Genomic DNA, 16,861 nt, shown 5'->3' on the forward strand with positions numbered 1-16,861 from the left:
ATATAAATAGATAGCGTATCTATGTATATGAATGATGTGTGGGGAATTTTTTTTAAGGTGGTACATGGCCGTGAAAAAGCTCGGTCGTAACCAGCGATGAAACGCTACATCCACCATCCGTGGTCCTTCCCTGAGCGGGGACATGTCCGCTCATCAGGAAGCCCCGCCGATCCCCAGCGCCGATGCCTGGATCCACCGCAGGGGGAAGGCACCCAAAGCCTAGGGCACCCCGGGAGCCACGGGGAGCCGGGAGGCGGCGGTGCCCGGAGGCGGCGGCCCGGCGGGGCAGCGCCCCGGCAGGGGAAGGGGCCGTGAGGAGAGCCCACGGCGGCCGGGGCCGTGAGGGGAGCCCAGCGGCAGGCCTCGGGGCGGGGGTTAGCAGCACCGCGGCCAGCTGCGAGGGCTACCTGCCCGCCCCGGCGGGGTTCTCCGCCCCGCCGGGGATCCGCGGCAGGGCCGGGCGGGCCGTGCCGGGCCTGGCCGGGCGGGCAGGCCGCCCTCCTTTCCCCTCCCCGGCTCCCTCCCTGCCTCCGGCGGCGCGGGCGGGGGCGCGCTGCGGGCCGCAGTCCCCGGCGGGAGGTTGTCATGGTTTCCCGGGTCACATGTGTGCGAGGTTCCCCCGGCGCGGGGGGAGGAGGCGGCGGGGGCGGGGAGGCTTCAGTCACGGACGGGGCTGCCGTCGCCGCCGCCGCGCCAAGCGTGGGGCGAAGCGGAGCGAGACGCTGCGGCCGCCGCCGCCGCTGCCGCCGAGGCTGCCGGCGATCCGCTGCCCCCCCGCCCCCCCGCCCCGCGGATCCGCCCCCCGCCCGCTCCCACCTGCGCCGCCGCCGCCCGCCCCTTTGGCGCTGCCCACGGGCGATCCGCCGGGCGCGCCTCGTCCCCGGGCTGCGGACCCCCGGCTCCGGCCCGCGGGCGCTCTCTCTCCCCCCCCCCCCCCCGCCTCCTCTCCCCTTCCCCTCTCCCTTCCCCCCCCCCTTCCCAGCCAGGCTGCGCCCCCCCGGCCGGCCCCGGCATGAGCATCTCCATCCCGGCGGGGCTGACGGAGCTGCTGCAGGGCTTCACGGTGGAGGTGCTGCGGAGCCAGCCCGGGGACCTGCTGGAGTTCGCCCTCCAGTACTTCGGGCGCCTCAAGGAGGAGGCGGCGGCGGCCAAGGCGGCGGCGGCGGCGGCAGCGGCGGAGAAGGAGGCGAGCGGCCGCAAGGCGGGCACCCCCGCGCCCGGCCATGACAGGGGCAGCCAGCCGCCGCGCCGGGCCCCCCCCGACGCCCGCGGGGTCAACTTCGCCGAGGAGCCGATGCAGACCGACTCCGAGAGCGGGGAGGATGAGGAGCAGTTCCCGGGTAAGGGCCCCCCGCCTCGCCCAGCCCTGGGGGGAAGGAGCGAGCCGGCCGGGAAGGGCGGGGGCGGCTCCCTCGGCTGCCCGGGCTCAGGTGGGCAGCGGGCGGCGCAGGGGAGGGCAAGGGCAGGGAGGGGGCTCCCGCTTCGGCGGCCTCGCGGCTGTGTGAGGGGCGGGCAGCGGGGACGGGGGGGCGCGGGCCGCGCACAGGCCCCGGCCCCCGCGCCGGTGGCCGTGGGTCGTGCCGGGGCGCCTGCGGGGCCGGTGAGGCGGCGGGGAGCCGGCGGCGTGAGGAGCGTGCTGGCCGCGGCGGCTGGAGCGGGAACGCGAAGAGGCGGCCCCCGCGGTTGCACCGCGGGCAGCTCCCCGGCTTGCGAACAAGGGAGCCCACCGGAGGTTTCCCCTCTCCCGCCGCGAACTTTAACCTCCGGGCTTTTTTGCCTTTTGTTCGGCAGTGCGCAGGTAGCGCCAGAGTCTGCAGCTGTACCGCTTAGAGCCTATAGGCCTGTAACAGTCTTAACAGAAGAGCTATAGGTTTCCTTTTTGTAAGAGCACGAGAGCGCAGATCTACGTTTTGTAATTAGTACAAGGGTACGTCTGCCTTGGAAAACACCTCTCACGGGCATGTTACTGTATTCAGGCACTCGATTAAGCATTTTACATAGATGTACATAGACGCGTTTCAAAAAGTAGAGCGCGACTTAAAACGTAATTTCTTCTTGAAAGCCAGGGTGAAATTTTTTGCATGGTAGAAGGGCCTGCGGAGCAAGCACAGCTGTGAAGACAGCAAAGAACGTATGCGGTGTCTTTGTGTTTGAGGGTAACACCTATCTGCAAACAGCTAATGATACCTTACCTTTGTGTGGCCAACAGGCTTTATTTAGGAATGATGTCAATCCATCAGCTGGTCTGATTTACGGGACGAGTAGTCGCTGTCTCTGATGGGTGTGTAGCGCTTCGTCTTTGTGTCATGAGCAGGCTAACCGAAGGGTCAGTCAGTATGGTTGGATGCTGAGAGGCCAGTCAATAAGGTTAGATGGAGAAGAGAAAGCATCCAAACATCTTCATCATTAGCTTATTTTTTTTTGAGAACAGCTTGAAATTGAAGTATATCTCATCAGATCATTGAAGCATTCATCCCTCCAGGTCATGCTGGAGGTAGATTTACTTAAGAGTACAGAAGCCAGCTGTTTGTTAGATGACTATCAGCGCAGTTTTTAAAATAATGCCCTATGTGCGTTTTATCGGGAAAAAATGTCGATGTTTAAGAACTGGGTAAGTTTTCTAAATGCTTTATGTTACACTGCAAGACAGTCGCCATTCTTTTCATCTGTTCTTTGCAGCTATACCACGTGTATTTAATGAGAACTGGAATCTGTCAATCAGGTTCTGCAGATTTATGTGGTAATTTTGAACTCTAATGCTGATTATGTGAGATTAGCAAATTTCCAGATTTTTACTGTCTTTGAAAACTGGAAATTTGCTGTCTTTGAAAACTGAAATGGTAATGTGGAAGAACAAAATTGCTATCTTAATTCACTAACACTAGCCATGGTTTTCAAACACGAGTTATTATAACACTCAACAGACTCATTGGTGAATGGAGAACTGAAATGTTGCATGGAGGGAAGTACAGAAATGCAGCTTGATTTATTGGCATGTCTGTGTCACATATGTAAAACTTTACAGTGTGTTTTGAGAGCTTTCTAAGGTTTTCTAATGAATACCTGTAATCAAGATTCTCTTGATATTCTTTTTGTTGTGATCATGAAACAGGAAAGCTATTATTGTCAATGTTCTCATTAAGGGACATGCCAGAATGACTTAGTTTAACTCATTTATGCATTTGACATAAACCCTTTAAAATATCACATTTTTAAGCCTAATGTATAAGTTTAATTGTATTATGGCTTGTAATTTCTGTCAGTTGGAATAACTAATAATTAAAAGTAACAAAAATGGAAATATTTGTGAAAGCATGTGGAAGGTGAATAATAAGTAAGTTATAGTAAATGATTACTAATGGTGTCCTTGTGGATGTGTGCATTGTGCAGGAGTGTGTATTTTAAATTCAAATTTTACGTCTGCCCTGAATATGTGTTCTTTTGAGGGAACAACAATGCATCCACTCAGCCTTTTGTTAATAACTGGTGGCAAAAAGACTTGTATTCAAATAATTGTTTAATGGGTTTAAATATGAATTTAAAAGCATATTTCTTTTGGGCTTTTGTTTTCTGTTTCTAATAAGTAGCAACACTTGAACTTAAGTTGGAGGGAAAGTTTTTTTTTTTTTTTTCATTTTTTTCTTTTGCCTTTATGAATAATCAAAGTGCTTCAGTATAGTCAATTTGTCCTGTTTGTATATTGCTTTCATGTAGAAGAGGAAAACAAATTGGAAAAGTTTATAAGCAAATGTAAAATGAAAACCTCTGGGAAGGAGTGCAGACCTGGTAGTGGTATCTTTTCTGTGTTAAAGCAGTACACTTGAAATGTCAAGCTGACAGTATTCCTTAATTCAAACAGGACATTATTGAGAGCTCATTGTAAATGTTATTGGCTCCAACCTTTTAAAATTTTTTTTCCCCAGCACATGTTTCTAAATACCTACAAGCACTGCAGCTGAACTCTTTGTCAGTATTAGTTTTGTCCTTGAAATGCATTTTGGAAGGTACATCAGCATTATCCTGTTTCAGAAATGATGAGCTGAGGCATAAGCTGTGTTTAAAAGAAAAAAACCCTATACTCAGGATTAAGAGTCATATGTGAACCATGAATTAAACTTTATTGCAGTCCTCTGCTGTGTCCATTACATCAGTTGCAGAAATCAAATAAAGGTAAAGCAGTTACCTTGTCTGGAGGGAGAACTTTGTTCTATTGGTGTCATAGTTCTGAATTGGCACCTGGACTTAAGGTGACCTTCTGAAATGACATTCTTTAGTTTCAGAGCATTTAGATTATCCCCTTCTGAACACACAGCTTAATTTGGGAATGATTTTTAGGCCTTCTAGTTTTTGGTTCTTTTTTTTTTTTTTTTTTTTATTTTAAATATATTAAGTTGTCCTACACGGGTGTATTAGTATTAATCAGTGATGACAACTAATTCCTACTAATACTAATAGTAGTTACTAAATTGAATAGGACATACACATAAAAATGAGGCTCTTTTTAGAGGAATGTGCTAACTTTTTGGAGGTTTGAAGAGTATACTAAAATTTATTATATTGTGTCTGCAAAATTTGAAAATCCTCAGTAAGTTATTTATTCTTTTACAAACAACTATACTTTTCTCTTTACCGCTTAAGTGTCGATGTGTAACTTATTTTGATGGGTAATAGCCCATGTAATTTGTAACAATTGTTTTTAAATATTTGCCATAGCTAAAAAATCATATTTCATCTAGCCTTAATAGGAATTAGTAGAGATGTTCTTAGAGGTAACATTGCTGTTCTTTAAACTCAAAAATTGCAATGCTGCATGTACCATTTGGCATCACGTAGCCTCTGTTTACTTTGTTTTTCTTTTGTTTTACTTTGTTTTGTTTTGGTGTTTTTTCTCAGATAGTGATGTATTGTAACAAGAAAATACTACAGCTGTCCCTCTCCTCCCCCGTGTGCTTCTGTCAGTGTGGTGGTTGCTTTGAGTTCCTTCCTTGAAAACTTGAGCTAGAAAAAGCAAGTATATATCTCAGCTTTACTCACTGATTATGCTCAAATAATATGATATCACTGCTTAGGTAAAACATATGTATTCTAGCTTACAATGTCAATGTTAAAGGTTTGTCTTTATTTTAGTTCCTTTATTCAGTCTGCATTGCTTTACATACATACTGTAACTACAAATTTTGAAATAATAGGTAAATTGTAGAAACCAGAGCATCGGAGAAAACTGTACACAACCACATTCATACCAGCTTTGTGAAGATGAACAGAACTGATGAAGTACCGTTTAACTTACTTGCAGTTTTCTTCCTGAAATTAAACAAAACCAGAAAGCACTGAACAGTTCGTAATCTTCCTGCGGGTCTGTTGTGCAATGATAATGGGTAGATCAGAGCAGTGGAAGGGGTCAGTAAGAGCAAGGGGGCAATATAAAAATGTGTATAGATTGTAGTAGGATATTGTTAGATCAGGGACCATATAGAAAAATGTGAATTTCTTAGAAATGTGTGTATTCAAATTAAAATCTGGGTTACGATGGGTGGTGGCTGAAAGCATTGCTATCTAATACGTGCTTAGCCAATGTTAGGAATGAAGTTTTAATAATTTCTACAGTTACTCCTCTGAAGTACAAAAAAGAAATAAAGCATTATTTGTGCAGTTATAATGACAAACCTAATCGGACCCAGGCTGGAGCAGCCTTACTGTGGATGCAATTTAGAAAAGAGAAGTTTCCAGTTACAGGCGAGTCCCTTGAGAGCATGTGAGCATGGCATTGTTGGTACACTCCTTGGCAAGGCTTTGGGCTATACCTCCTTGCACTTTTCCGGACTGTGTCTGCTGTGGTTCAGAGCATAGCGTGTGTAAGAGACCATTCAGGATGGGTGTTTGGGAAGAAGACAGTTTCTGGGAGGGAAGAAAATTCTAGCCATGTGGATGGGTGCCTTGCTGGTTCAGTGGGCCTTGGTGGTCAGGGGATGGCTACTGGCCGCTCTTATCTAATAGTATACGCAGTCATAAAACCACAAAGCTTTCAATCCTTGCTGTAAATCCTTAGAATAAGAGAGCTTTTTGAAATAATGGTTTCCGGTATTTTTGACAGGAGCAAACTAAAATATTTTCTTTCTGCTAACAGTTACTTTAGAAAGCAAACCTTGGGTTTTTTTTCTTTTCTTTTTTTTTTTTTTTTTAATCCCTTAATCTGACCCAGGTATTTTATTCAGGTTGGGAGAATTGCAGTTCAAAAACTTAGTTTGACAAAATTATAAGCAACCAGAAATTTGAACTTGCAATGGGTAGCATTTAGTAGCCTTTACAGTAAGGACTATGGTTCCCTCTCAGAACTGTATATATGTACATATATGTTTATCCCTGCTCAAAACAAAAGCATGCATGAGTGAGGGTGTCTCTGCTGGCTATTATTTTGTTAAAGTTTGTGTCTGTGCATTTAAGAGAAGCAGGAGAAAATTCCAAAGACTTAAGGACAGAAAAGTAGTAGAACTATATCAATCAAAAACATTTGAATTTATCTCCAGCTTCTTTTTCTCTAAAGAAACAATTTGAAACTGATTTTGTCTGACTGCTCAGGTCAAATAAGGGGAACAGCATTAATTCAGAAAGTATAGGAAGACATAAAATTTTGTTGACATGAGTTTGTAATGATTGCATTATGAATGATAAGGTATAAACAGTGTCAGTACTAACATTTGCACACAAGCACTCTGTTTCTTGCACGTATCATGTCTGTTTTAAAGGAAAACTGGCTTCCTCAAGAATGCTCTAGGAGTTTTGTGTCACTTGCTGACACTTGGGTTCAGTTTCCCAAAGAAACCTTACATTTTTTGTTCCCCGGGTTTACTCCTTTTTATGCATTTACATGAATGGAAAACCAATTACTTTTGTTTGTTTGTTTGTTTTAGTGAACAGAGTAAAGATGTATCCATGGACACTAAAAAAGTGCCCGTTTTTAGAATGTACTCCTACTGAAGTTATAAAAAACATAATGGCTTAGTGTTTGTAACCTGCACAGAGGTGTTTCAAGCATCTGTCAGTAAGTTAAGCTTGGTTTAATACATATATATCTCACGGTTTATCCTCAATCAGTTATGTAAAAGTATTGCATTCTGTTCTCTAGTTCTGTCCATTGAGAACCCTCAGTCTGAGGGAAATCTACCTTAAATAGTCAAACCTCTGCAGACTTATTGGCCTTAGCTGCTCCTGTAAATCTGGAACATATGGCTTGAAAATCGCACATTTAGGTCACAAGGTACAGATTAATCAAGGTAAGGGCTGCTGCCCCGCTTCTGGTTTTCCAGTATCAAAGATGACCTCTACATTGGGAAATTTCATTTGCTGGGACAGTGATGAAAGAAACAAGAAGGCAACATGGAAGGCAGGACATAGAGGTGGAAAAGGAGTCCATGTGTGGTAAGGAATATGTAAAGGTAAAAGCAAGAGGAAGGAGGAGGGACAGAACTGAAGTAAGGGGAGGGAGATGAAAGAATAGAGAACACATGTGAGAGAGAGCATGTTAAATTCTCTGCTCTTATTTTCTCTACCCAGATATAGCCCTGCTCTCCTCATGTATACCTCCCAAATTTATGTCCTGAATTTTCTGTTGAAATTCTGTTAGGTTTATAAATGTATTTCAGAAGAGCATAAATGCAAACTTAAACTAAAATTAGTGGTCAATGCATTGTATGAATGTGAACTTTGTCATCTGATGCTGAGAGATCTTTTAAATATTTTGACGTGGTCATCTGTCATACTACCACGTCCGGAGACTCATAACACTTACATTCTAATGAACGTGTATTCTAATGAAAGCTTCAGTGTGAGTTTTTCATGAAGAATCCAGATTGTTATCAACCATTTTCTGTTTCAAAAAATAACAGTAGTGGTCATCATCAAGAAAGTCAGTAGGCGCGTGGGTACAGCTGCAGTCTTCACAGAGAGTTAAGATGGTTTTCGTGCTGATGGAAAAAGGAAATATTGAATAGTACATAATATGCACTTTGTGAAATGCCCCTTCCTTTAGTGGTTAATAAAAATCTGGTTATTTCACCAACTATTATTTTAATGGGAATGCCTTAAAGTCATGCTATAGAAAAACTATTCCCACTCTGGTTTTGAGCTCTTCTTTTGAGCTTCAAGTGAGTGTACTTTTAGAGAAGTTCTGTGCTTTAAAAAGGTGAGTGATTTTTAAAAAGTGAATGAAGGAGGGAGAAGGCTTTCACAAAAAGAGCCATTTAAAATGGCTGAGTACTCTGTGCTGCTGGAATAGGTCTTGACGTACATGAATTAGAAGAAAAAGAGGTGATCTTACTAGGGATGATACATTTATCACATAGTCTTTTTTTGTACTGTAGGTTCTTATATGGATGTGGGTGCATAAAAGATGAAGCCCATGTATGCATCAATTACTATGTGCTAAGCAAATCTGTTGAAAGAAATATGCACATCTATAAGTAGAGATTATTACCATAAACATCCATCAATTATGGTATTGTTTGAAAGCAGTCTTATGAGAATTCTAAAGGAAATATATACTTTTTTTTTTTCCTTTTCTTTGGGACATTGGATGATGACACAGATAACTCTAGATAGCTTTATGTAGAGGCTTTATACTTATCCTTTCAGGGTAACCCTTTCACTTGCTGGGTAGGAATGATAACCTGTTTACTACATGGAACTGAACAGAAGGTTCTTACTGTGAATTTTGATCATGACAAGTAATTAGAAACTTTGTTTTTTATTCTCTAAAGAAAAAGATTAAATAAGTTTTTGTTCTGTAGATCAGTTCACAGTCATAGTACTAAACAAGATGTTGAGGAGGGTGAAGTTTGGCTTTGAGTGTCCTTTGTTTTCTCTTCTTTTTTTACTTTTCTGATTGACTGGTGTTATTACATTTTTCCTTGAAGAAAGGCTTCATGTTTGTCAATTCTATTTTTCATTTAAAAACTTGAAGGGCTCTATTCAAGTTTTGTGCATTTGGTGATAAAAATAGCAGTAGTACTCACACAGAATTTCTATTTGCAGTCTCTAGGCAGTGTAATACATGAATCCAGATTTAAATTGATAATGCAAGTAACCTAGAAGACATACAGTTTTGGGGCTACATCAAAAAGATTATGTTAATCGAATCTCCAGTGCCTCATTCAGCATTTTAAATGATACCATGTCACAGAAAAAAGTGTGAGATCTGAAATGAAGGGTGATATATATAGGCAAGGGTGTCTGAAGTGCATGGGAGTAAAATGCAGGTTGTAGGCACAAGGTATCCACAGAGTGAACTCAACAGCCATATGGCAGTTTGCCACCCTTTCCATAAAAGGCATCTTTTTAGCATTGCTGCTCAGAAAAATAATTTACAAGCCACAGATAAAATGAGGAAATGATAAGGAATGAAACAGTACAAAAATCCAAGTTTTAATTTAGTCAGCCTTTTCTTATTGTACTGTAACACCCTGGATAATGGAAGGTAGAGTGGTAAAAAACATGCTGTAACAATAGAAAGTGTTTTTCACTTGTATGTTTGCTTTTTAAATTGCTCTGCTTAGTGATATTAATATTAAGAAAAAAATCATCAGAGCAAGAATTTAAAGCTGAGAGCTTGAGCCGGTAAAAGCTGATAGTGAGAATAGCTTTCTTACACATACTGTTCCAGTTATTTGACTAAAGTGTTTTTTGTAAAGCTGGGCTAAAAAGGCCAATTAGTAAATATTATGAAGACTTCCTTAATGGAGGGACTAGAAAATTGCTGTATAAAATAGATTTTGAAAGGAGGAGAAGTAACATGATCTTTCCTGCTCAGAGTTGTTCCAGATACCATCCTGCTTGTATAAAAGATCTTTATAATAGCATCAATCCCTTCTGAATCCCTATGATGCAGATGTAAAATGTGTTTTTATAAATAGTGAGAGTCTCCTCATGGTATAAATTTTTAGCAGACATGTCTATTGTAAAACATACCAGATAGGAAGCAAAGAAATCCTTGCCCAACACTGGAAAGAAAACATTCCTTCCAAAGCCTCAATATAGACTATAAATAAAAGATGTACAGAATCCTCAGTGTTGGGACGAATGCAAGCTGGAACCAAGTGTAAACATTCAGACTTGCTAGCCTGAGAGCACAGGCTAAAGGTTTAGCGTGTTTTCCCATTCTGATTTTAATGATAGGTTTGTAATGCTAGTGTGAAAAATACAATCCATTGCCATGAGTTATAAGGCATTTGTATCTGTTGTAAGGTATGAATTAACTTGAACTCAAGCTGTCCATGACAGCATTGTTGCAGCCTTTTTTTGGATGATCCCACAAATGAGTATATATTGTCACTGCACTGATCTGGTCCTTCTAATTTGTTTTTCCTTACTTTCACCACTGAACTTGTTCCCTTTTAGATCCTCTCTTTGAAGCTGTTACACTTCTTTTCATTGATTCTTAATGAACTCCTTCGTTAGGCCAGTAATTGCCTTTGGTAAAAAGAGCAGACTAAGGTCACAAGACCTTGAAATAGGTGTTGATAAAGAAATTTTTAAGTTTTGCTTTTTAAGGTTTTGCAAATGAATGTCTGCAAGCTAATAAGTATGTTTAAATGCTCTTCCTGGATTAACGATGGTTAAGAGCTTTAATGACGAAAACTTTGTCTAATGGAGAGCTGGGGTTGTCCTGAGATTTCTTGTTCTCTTTCAAAACAATGTTTGTGATACTCATCACACTTATAGTCAGAAACAATTAAAACATGTACTGTAGACATAGGTTAAAATTTTCGTAAGGCTTTGAAAACAATGTTTTCTACCATTCTAATAAAACCATTTTTCATCATGAATGAGTTTTGAAAAATGTATGTTCTCAGTAATAGATGCTGTTAAACATTAGAGGGACAGATTTTTAATTTTTTTTTCGGTTATGCCTAATTTCTGTTGAAATTGAGGAGTTAAGATCCAGTACCCTTATAGATCTACTTCTTCATGAGTCACTTTAGTACTAGACCCAGTCATCATTTTATCTTTAGTTCTGTTTGTGTCGTGCTCCCCCCCCCCGTTTTTAATGCGTAGTGTTTTCTCTTTCCAGCCATTTTGTTCAATACCTTTGAGTAATGTTCAGGCAACTTTCTCTAAAAGCCATCTTTTAGCTGATAATTTTTCTATGCCTATTGGTTTTTAATAGGTACTCAAAACATGAGAAACTCTGATCTAGCCTTCACCACTACATTATTTAAGAATTTGTGAGGTAATTTAAATATAGAGTTAACAGCCCTCCTTCCTTCTTTCCTTCCTGTTGCCTCAACCTACAGGAAATATTTAATGGCTAATGCATGTATAAAAAAATTGGTCTGAAAGTAGATAGATGGTTACTTATTATTAGATACTACTGACTTAAATTCTTCGTAAAAGTTTTATCTGCAGTATTTATCTGCATGTCTCCCTTGCTAATCTGTCAGTTTTGACCTTCTACTGGAATGCAGCAGCTGCTGGCAGCTGAAGTGGGAGTAGACGTAGTTTCATTTCCATTATCCACCTTCCAAAAAGAAGTAATTTGTTCTTCCGTTTTTGCTTTCTCAGGAACACTAATAAAATGGAGTCATTGTTTTAAGTAGGCCTAGTTTGCTGTCTATCTGGAGTATATTGTCATATGAACATGGCCTACCTGTAATTATTTCAGGTTATGGCCTCAAAAAATTGGAAAAAGAAGAGAAACAATTTCATGCTTTCTCTAAGTCCATCCTTCAGATCATTGCATTCAGCACAGAAGCAGGCTTTGGGATGTACAAGGAGGTTGGGAAGTCTTGGGGTCCTGGGAAGTCTTAAAGAACAGTTTGAGTTTGTGAGAGGAAGGTGTGCTTTCCATGCAAACATGTAGGCATTTGTCCTCTTCTCTGACTGTTTTGGGGGAGTTTTGGGAGTGTGGCACAGCCTCTAGAGTAACATTTCTTAATGTGAACTTCTGTAAATACTGCTAGAAAGACCTGACTTTCATGCTACTGCTGAAACTGCATGCCACTGATCCATTTCCACCCAAGAGAGGGTTTTCCTGGGAAGGTTATATGGAGCATAAGAATAAAGCAATGAATTGCAACCTACTTCTTCCATCTCAGCTATCGTTTTTTGCTAAAGGATCTTTCTCATGCACTGGATTTAAAAAAAAAAAACCACAAAAACAAAACCAACAAACAAATGGTAGGAAGAGACAGTAAGAGCATTTCTGGTTTTTTTTGTCTTTTGTTGCTGTTGAGAACGTATCAAGTGTTTTGTTTTTCTTCTTTTGCTTTTTGCAATATGCGAAATTAAGGTTGCTTGACCTGCTATTTATACAGAAGCTCAATCAGTGGCTAACATCCATTTCCCTTGTTTTGAGATAAAGGCTTATTTGTAGTTCTGCTTGAAAGTAATAGAAAATAAATCACAGAAATGTGTGCAATCACACTTCTCAATTGAAAGGAGGCAGGTTGATGTTTACAGTTCTAGCATGACACTCACTGTCTTCGTAGCTGTAACACCAGGTAGTGGAAGACAACCTGGGAGTGAAATAAGGTGCATGTGTAGGCCTTTCAGAAGAAGAGGCAAGTTCTCTTGGATCCAGATCATTGCAGTGATCTTGGTATCAGCCTATACTTCATTGGGTGCTTACTGGAACATACTTCTTTATGTTAGAAAAATGTTTTTACGTCTAACTCTGGAAGAGTTCTGCCACTATAGCATCTGAAGCCTTGACAGAATCAAAGCATGCAAATGAGCTTCAGAAAGAGAAGTTCCTAAATCCTACAGGTTAAGGAGCCTGTTAGCACTTCTCCCTAACAAAGCAGGCTGTTTGTTACCTCTTCTGGCTTGGAGGTGACAAACCCAGGGTCCGTTGTCTGGGGAGCTGGTCCGTGGTCCCTGCCCTGGGGCAGGAGCTGTCCAGGTGGGCAGTGCTAGAGGCCCCCGCCGGCAGGCTGGGCACCCACAGGGCTCTTGCCATGGGGATGGGGAAATTCAACCACTGAGCAAAATTATTTTTGTTCTTACTTCCCCAGAGTTTTCTGCACTTTCTAAGATGTGTTTTATTTCCAAGGGAGGAGTTATCATTTGTGGCTGTGGTAGAAGTCAGTACATTGCAATCCGATGTCTCACCTTCAACGTTTACTGCAGGTTCCTCTTCGGTGGAGGTTTTTTTTTTTTTTTTTTAAAGCTTTGATGTTTTATTTGCTGAAGCTGTTGCACAGTTGCTTGTGAAGAACTAATAAAACTGACTACAGAGCACTGAACATACAAACTAGCACATGCCTTTACTGTTTTCTTAAATCATACTGTAAAAATCATAGTGTGAAGTTATTCCAGCACTCTGGTTGGTTGGTATATGTTCAGTTCAACTGGGGTAAAGACAAACCAAAATATGTCTTATGGCCTGAAAGAGCCAGTTGGTGTATGACATGGAGCAAGTATCATACCCTTGCAACATTTAGTTTTCCTCAGGAAGCGCATTACTAAAGGTACATGACAGTGTTCGGATAGGGGCAGCACCTTGGTGCCTGGTTCAGAGCCATCTCGTATGGATGTTCAGAGCTGTCTAGTACTGATTAGCTGGCTGGCAGGCCAAATGAGACAGACCAATACTGAATTTATGTGACCTTTCCTTCATGGTAGATACTAGTTTGGCATCAGCTGCTGATTTTCACAAATGAGTAGCAACTTCTTTCCTTTGAGGCTTTCTTCATTGTTAAATTTAATTGGAATTGTTCAGCAAGTTCAGAAGCTAGTAAGAACAAATAGATGGGTAATGCAGTGGTATAAACTTTTCTGTGAACCAAGGCAAAAGAAATCAAGCAGGAAGCAGTTTTCTTGAAATGAGGTAGGTATTACTGACAGCAATTAATAGCAACAGAGCATACAATAGCCCTTACTAATTGCCTTTTTTTTTTTTTTTTTTTTTTTTTTTTTTTAGAAATTTGTATATCACTTGCAAGATGAAATTACTTTTGCTTGTTTCCGGTTTGTGCTGAAACTAATTTAAAATTGATAGGTAGGGTTCTGTGGAAGCCCACTCTTTCTTCCTAAGTATCAAGAATAGAAACATAATTGCTGTTACACTTATGGCAGTTATATGTTACTGTAACTGACACTTGGAAAGTAATAGGAGTCCAGTTATTGCTGTAAAGTATTTCTTGGATTTTTTTTTTGTTTCGTTTTCATTTGGAAAATGTACAAAGGTCAGAATATAAACATATGTGCTGTTTTAAAAATGTAAAGGCAGAGCCAAGAAGATTTACGCATTCATTCCGGAAACTCTACTTTATATTTACTTCTGGCTAGGAACTGACATTGTTTAACTTGTGTTCTGCATTCCAGGACAAAACAGTTTATAGAGTTGTAGAACTACCCTTTTTTTTAGGTGAAGGGATGAATTTAGCTTTTGTCTCAGTGTTAGTTTTGTATGGAGTACATTTTAGGTAGTAAAGTTTGTTTTCTCTATAAAACTAGCCTCATACTTTTCTTGCACAAATTGTGTATTAGACATTTAACAGTTGCAACATTTTCTAAAGATAGCTTCTCTTAGTGTAGTTTTTGTTTCACATGGGTTTCTGTGTTTATAGAGTGAGGAATCGAATGCGTATAACTGATTATACCTTAGGGGGTGGAAAGAAGGTTGAAGTTTTGTAGTCTGTAATTGGAAAGTCACACAAATTCCAGTTAGGCTGTGAGTTGAAACACGCCACTGTATATTAAACTGTCCCTTTTTTCTGTTTGTATCGAAAGGAAGTTTAATCATAGTTCTCAGTTTTAAAAATTTATTTTTGGCGATCGGTACTTTTGATTTCTAAGATATGTATTATTATTATTATTGCTATTATTATTATTATTATTATTTCACTGCTGTTTTCTATTGGTCAAATCCTACATATTTTATGCATATGGTTTGATTTCTAAGTAACCTGTTGTTTTAATAGCCCAAAAGAGAATTTGGCTCTAGAGCTGTGGAAAAAAAAGGGAAGAGGAATGTTAATCAGAATTATTGGCATGTCTGTAAAACTGGATAGCATTCATCTATAATACTTCTAGAAATTTCAAGATCATGATACAGGAGCACCTACAGGGTCTATGAAACTATATGCTTTAGAAAATACATACATGTGTCTTTTTATAGGCTGGCCTGATAAAGCTTTTACGGTCTGTCAAATCAGTGATAAACACATTTTTAGATGATGCAGTATGTGGTATGCATCATTTACTGCATGATGCAGTAAATATGGTGCAGTATAGTAACTGAGGGCAACTTTTCCCATACCCTACCAGTCGTAAGAGATACGTAAAAATTGTGCCGGAAAGATTTATTTAAATACTCTGTGGGTCTGGATGAACTCTACAAGACAAAGGAATTTGGACTGAAGGCTAAGGTTTGGTCTTTTCTAATATAATCTGTTGATAATCATCCTTTAAGGAAGAAGAATGATCTAGCAATTAAAAATAGGGCTCAGAGCTAAGACAAATTGGGTTAAATCTCCATGTGTGTCTCAGACTTGTGTGCCTTTGAGTAGCTTGCCCTGTATGCCTGAGCACGTGCTGTAATTTGGTAAAATGGAATAATTGCCATCCCCATCTTTCAGGGACCTTGTAGCAATATGTGTGTGAAAGGTTGTGAGCGGCTCGTGTAGCATTGTTTGCCTGTAATACTTCAAAAAAACCCTCTAGTATCTAGAGTCCAGGGCCCAGATGATGGTAGAATTTAAGAAATTTTTGTCTGATGTGTCATTTTTTCTGGCCAATGTAGACAATAATGGATTTATCTTCCACTGAAGAATCAGCAAAGCTCTTGTAAACAGAGAAACCCTATAAGGCCTGTTTAGGCTGCAAAGGTTACTTATAAAAGGGGTACCAAAACTATGAAAACTTTAGTGAATTTTGTCATTGTCCTACATAGACTATATCTGGGCGATCTTGCTTTCTTCCAGATTTTATCATAGGAGAGTGCTGGTAAGGTTGTTGATAACTATAATATTGTATTCTAATGAAAAGAAGAGCATATTCCCAAATGGGCATGAACTCGTGAGGGGGCAGAGTCACAGGGCAGACTAGGGATGGAAAGTCTGTATGAGCCTAAGTCAGTACGAGGGAGCAGGAAAAAGCAAAGCTGTTTGCCTGGCCAGCAGCTGCCCTAAAAGGGATCGGCTGTTGTGGGGAGTGGATCATGCTCTAGGTGACCTTTGGTAGCTGCATCCCCAACAGCCAGTCCTTTTCAACTGGAGCAGACTGCCACAAGCACAACCTCACATGAAGCGAATGCAGAACTGTTTTGTCTGCACACTGACGAGATTGCATTGCTTGATATTCCTAACTCATACTGTCATTTACCAAATCGTTTATACAAAAGACAGTTTGTGGTTATTAATATGGACTCCTGCCATATAACTGTTACAGAATCCTACATTAAACCATGTGCTTTTCTGGTCACACTTAACATGAAAGTCACGTATAGACCCAGTCTATAAAGAATGAATACATTTTTGACTTGTGTCAGTTTTTAAAAAAAAAAAAGTTGTCCTTGTTTGTAAATTTTCAAATTCACTAGTAGGACAAAAAGCAGAATACCATTATTTTTTCTTGTCCCAAATAATTTTTAAAAGAAAAATCAGCAGGAGTACTCCTCATCTTCACTTCTAGTAACCTAATGTGGATGCTGGGAATATAAGTTAAAAGTAATGTTTATCCTAAGTTTATGAAGTTCAGTATCCTTTAATTTCAGAAACTTTCTGAAGCAGTCTATGGGTTGTTATTTTTTAATTATTTTTTGAGAAAGCAAGGAGGGAATGTTAGAAATTTGCAAGTAATTTACAGATTATTTTTTTTTTTTCTGCTGAGGGTATAATGTAAACCATGCATGTTCCAGTAAGCT

At 40.8% G+C, this 16,861-nt stretch overlaps 1 protein-coding gene across 1 annotated transcript in view; it reads left to right on the plus strand.

Moving 5' to 3' along the window:
* The first annotated feature begins 660 nt into the window (after positions 1 to 660).
* Positions 661 to 16,861, plus strand: part of PRKAR2B (protein kinase cAMP-dependent type II regulatory subunit beta) — a 97,859-nt gene continuing 81,658 nt past the window's right edge. Inside the window, exon 1 of the mRNA XM_069801842.1 lies at positions 661 to 1,430. Coding sequence (XP_069657943.1) covers positions 1,013 to 1,430 — 418 coding nt within the window. The 5' untranslated portion in view covers positions 661 to 1,012. The remainder of the gene's footprint in view (positions 1,431 to 16,861) is intronic.

Source organism: Haliaeetus albicilla, chromosome 14 (genome assembly GCF_947461875.1).
Source record: "Haliaeetus albicilla chromosome 14, bHalAlb1.1, whole genome shotgun sequence".
In the NCBI taxonomy this organism is placed as follows: domain Eukaryota; kingdom Metazoa; phylum Chordata; class Aves; order Accipitriformes; family Accipitridae; genus Haliaeetus; species Haliaeetus albicilla.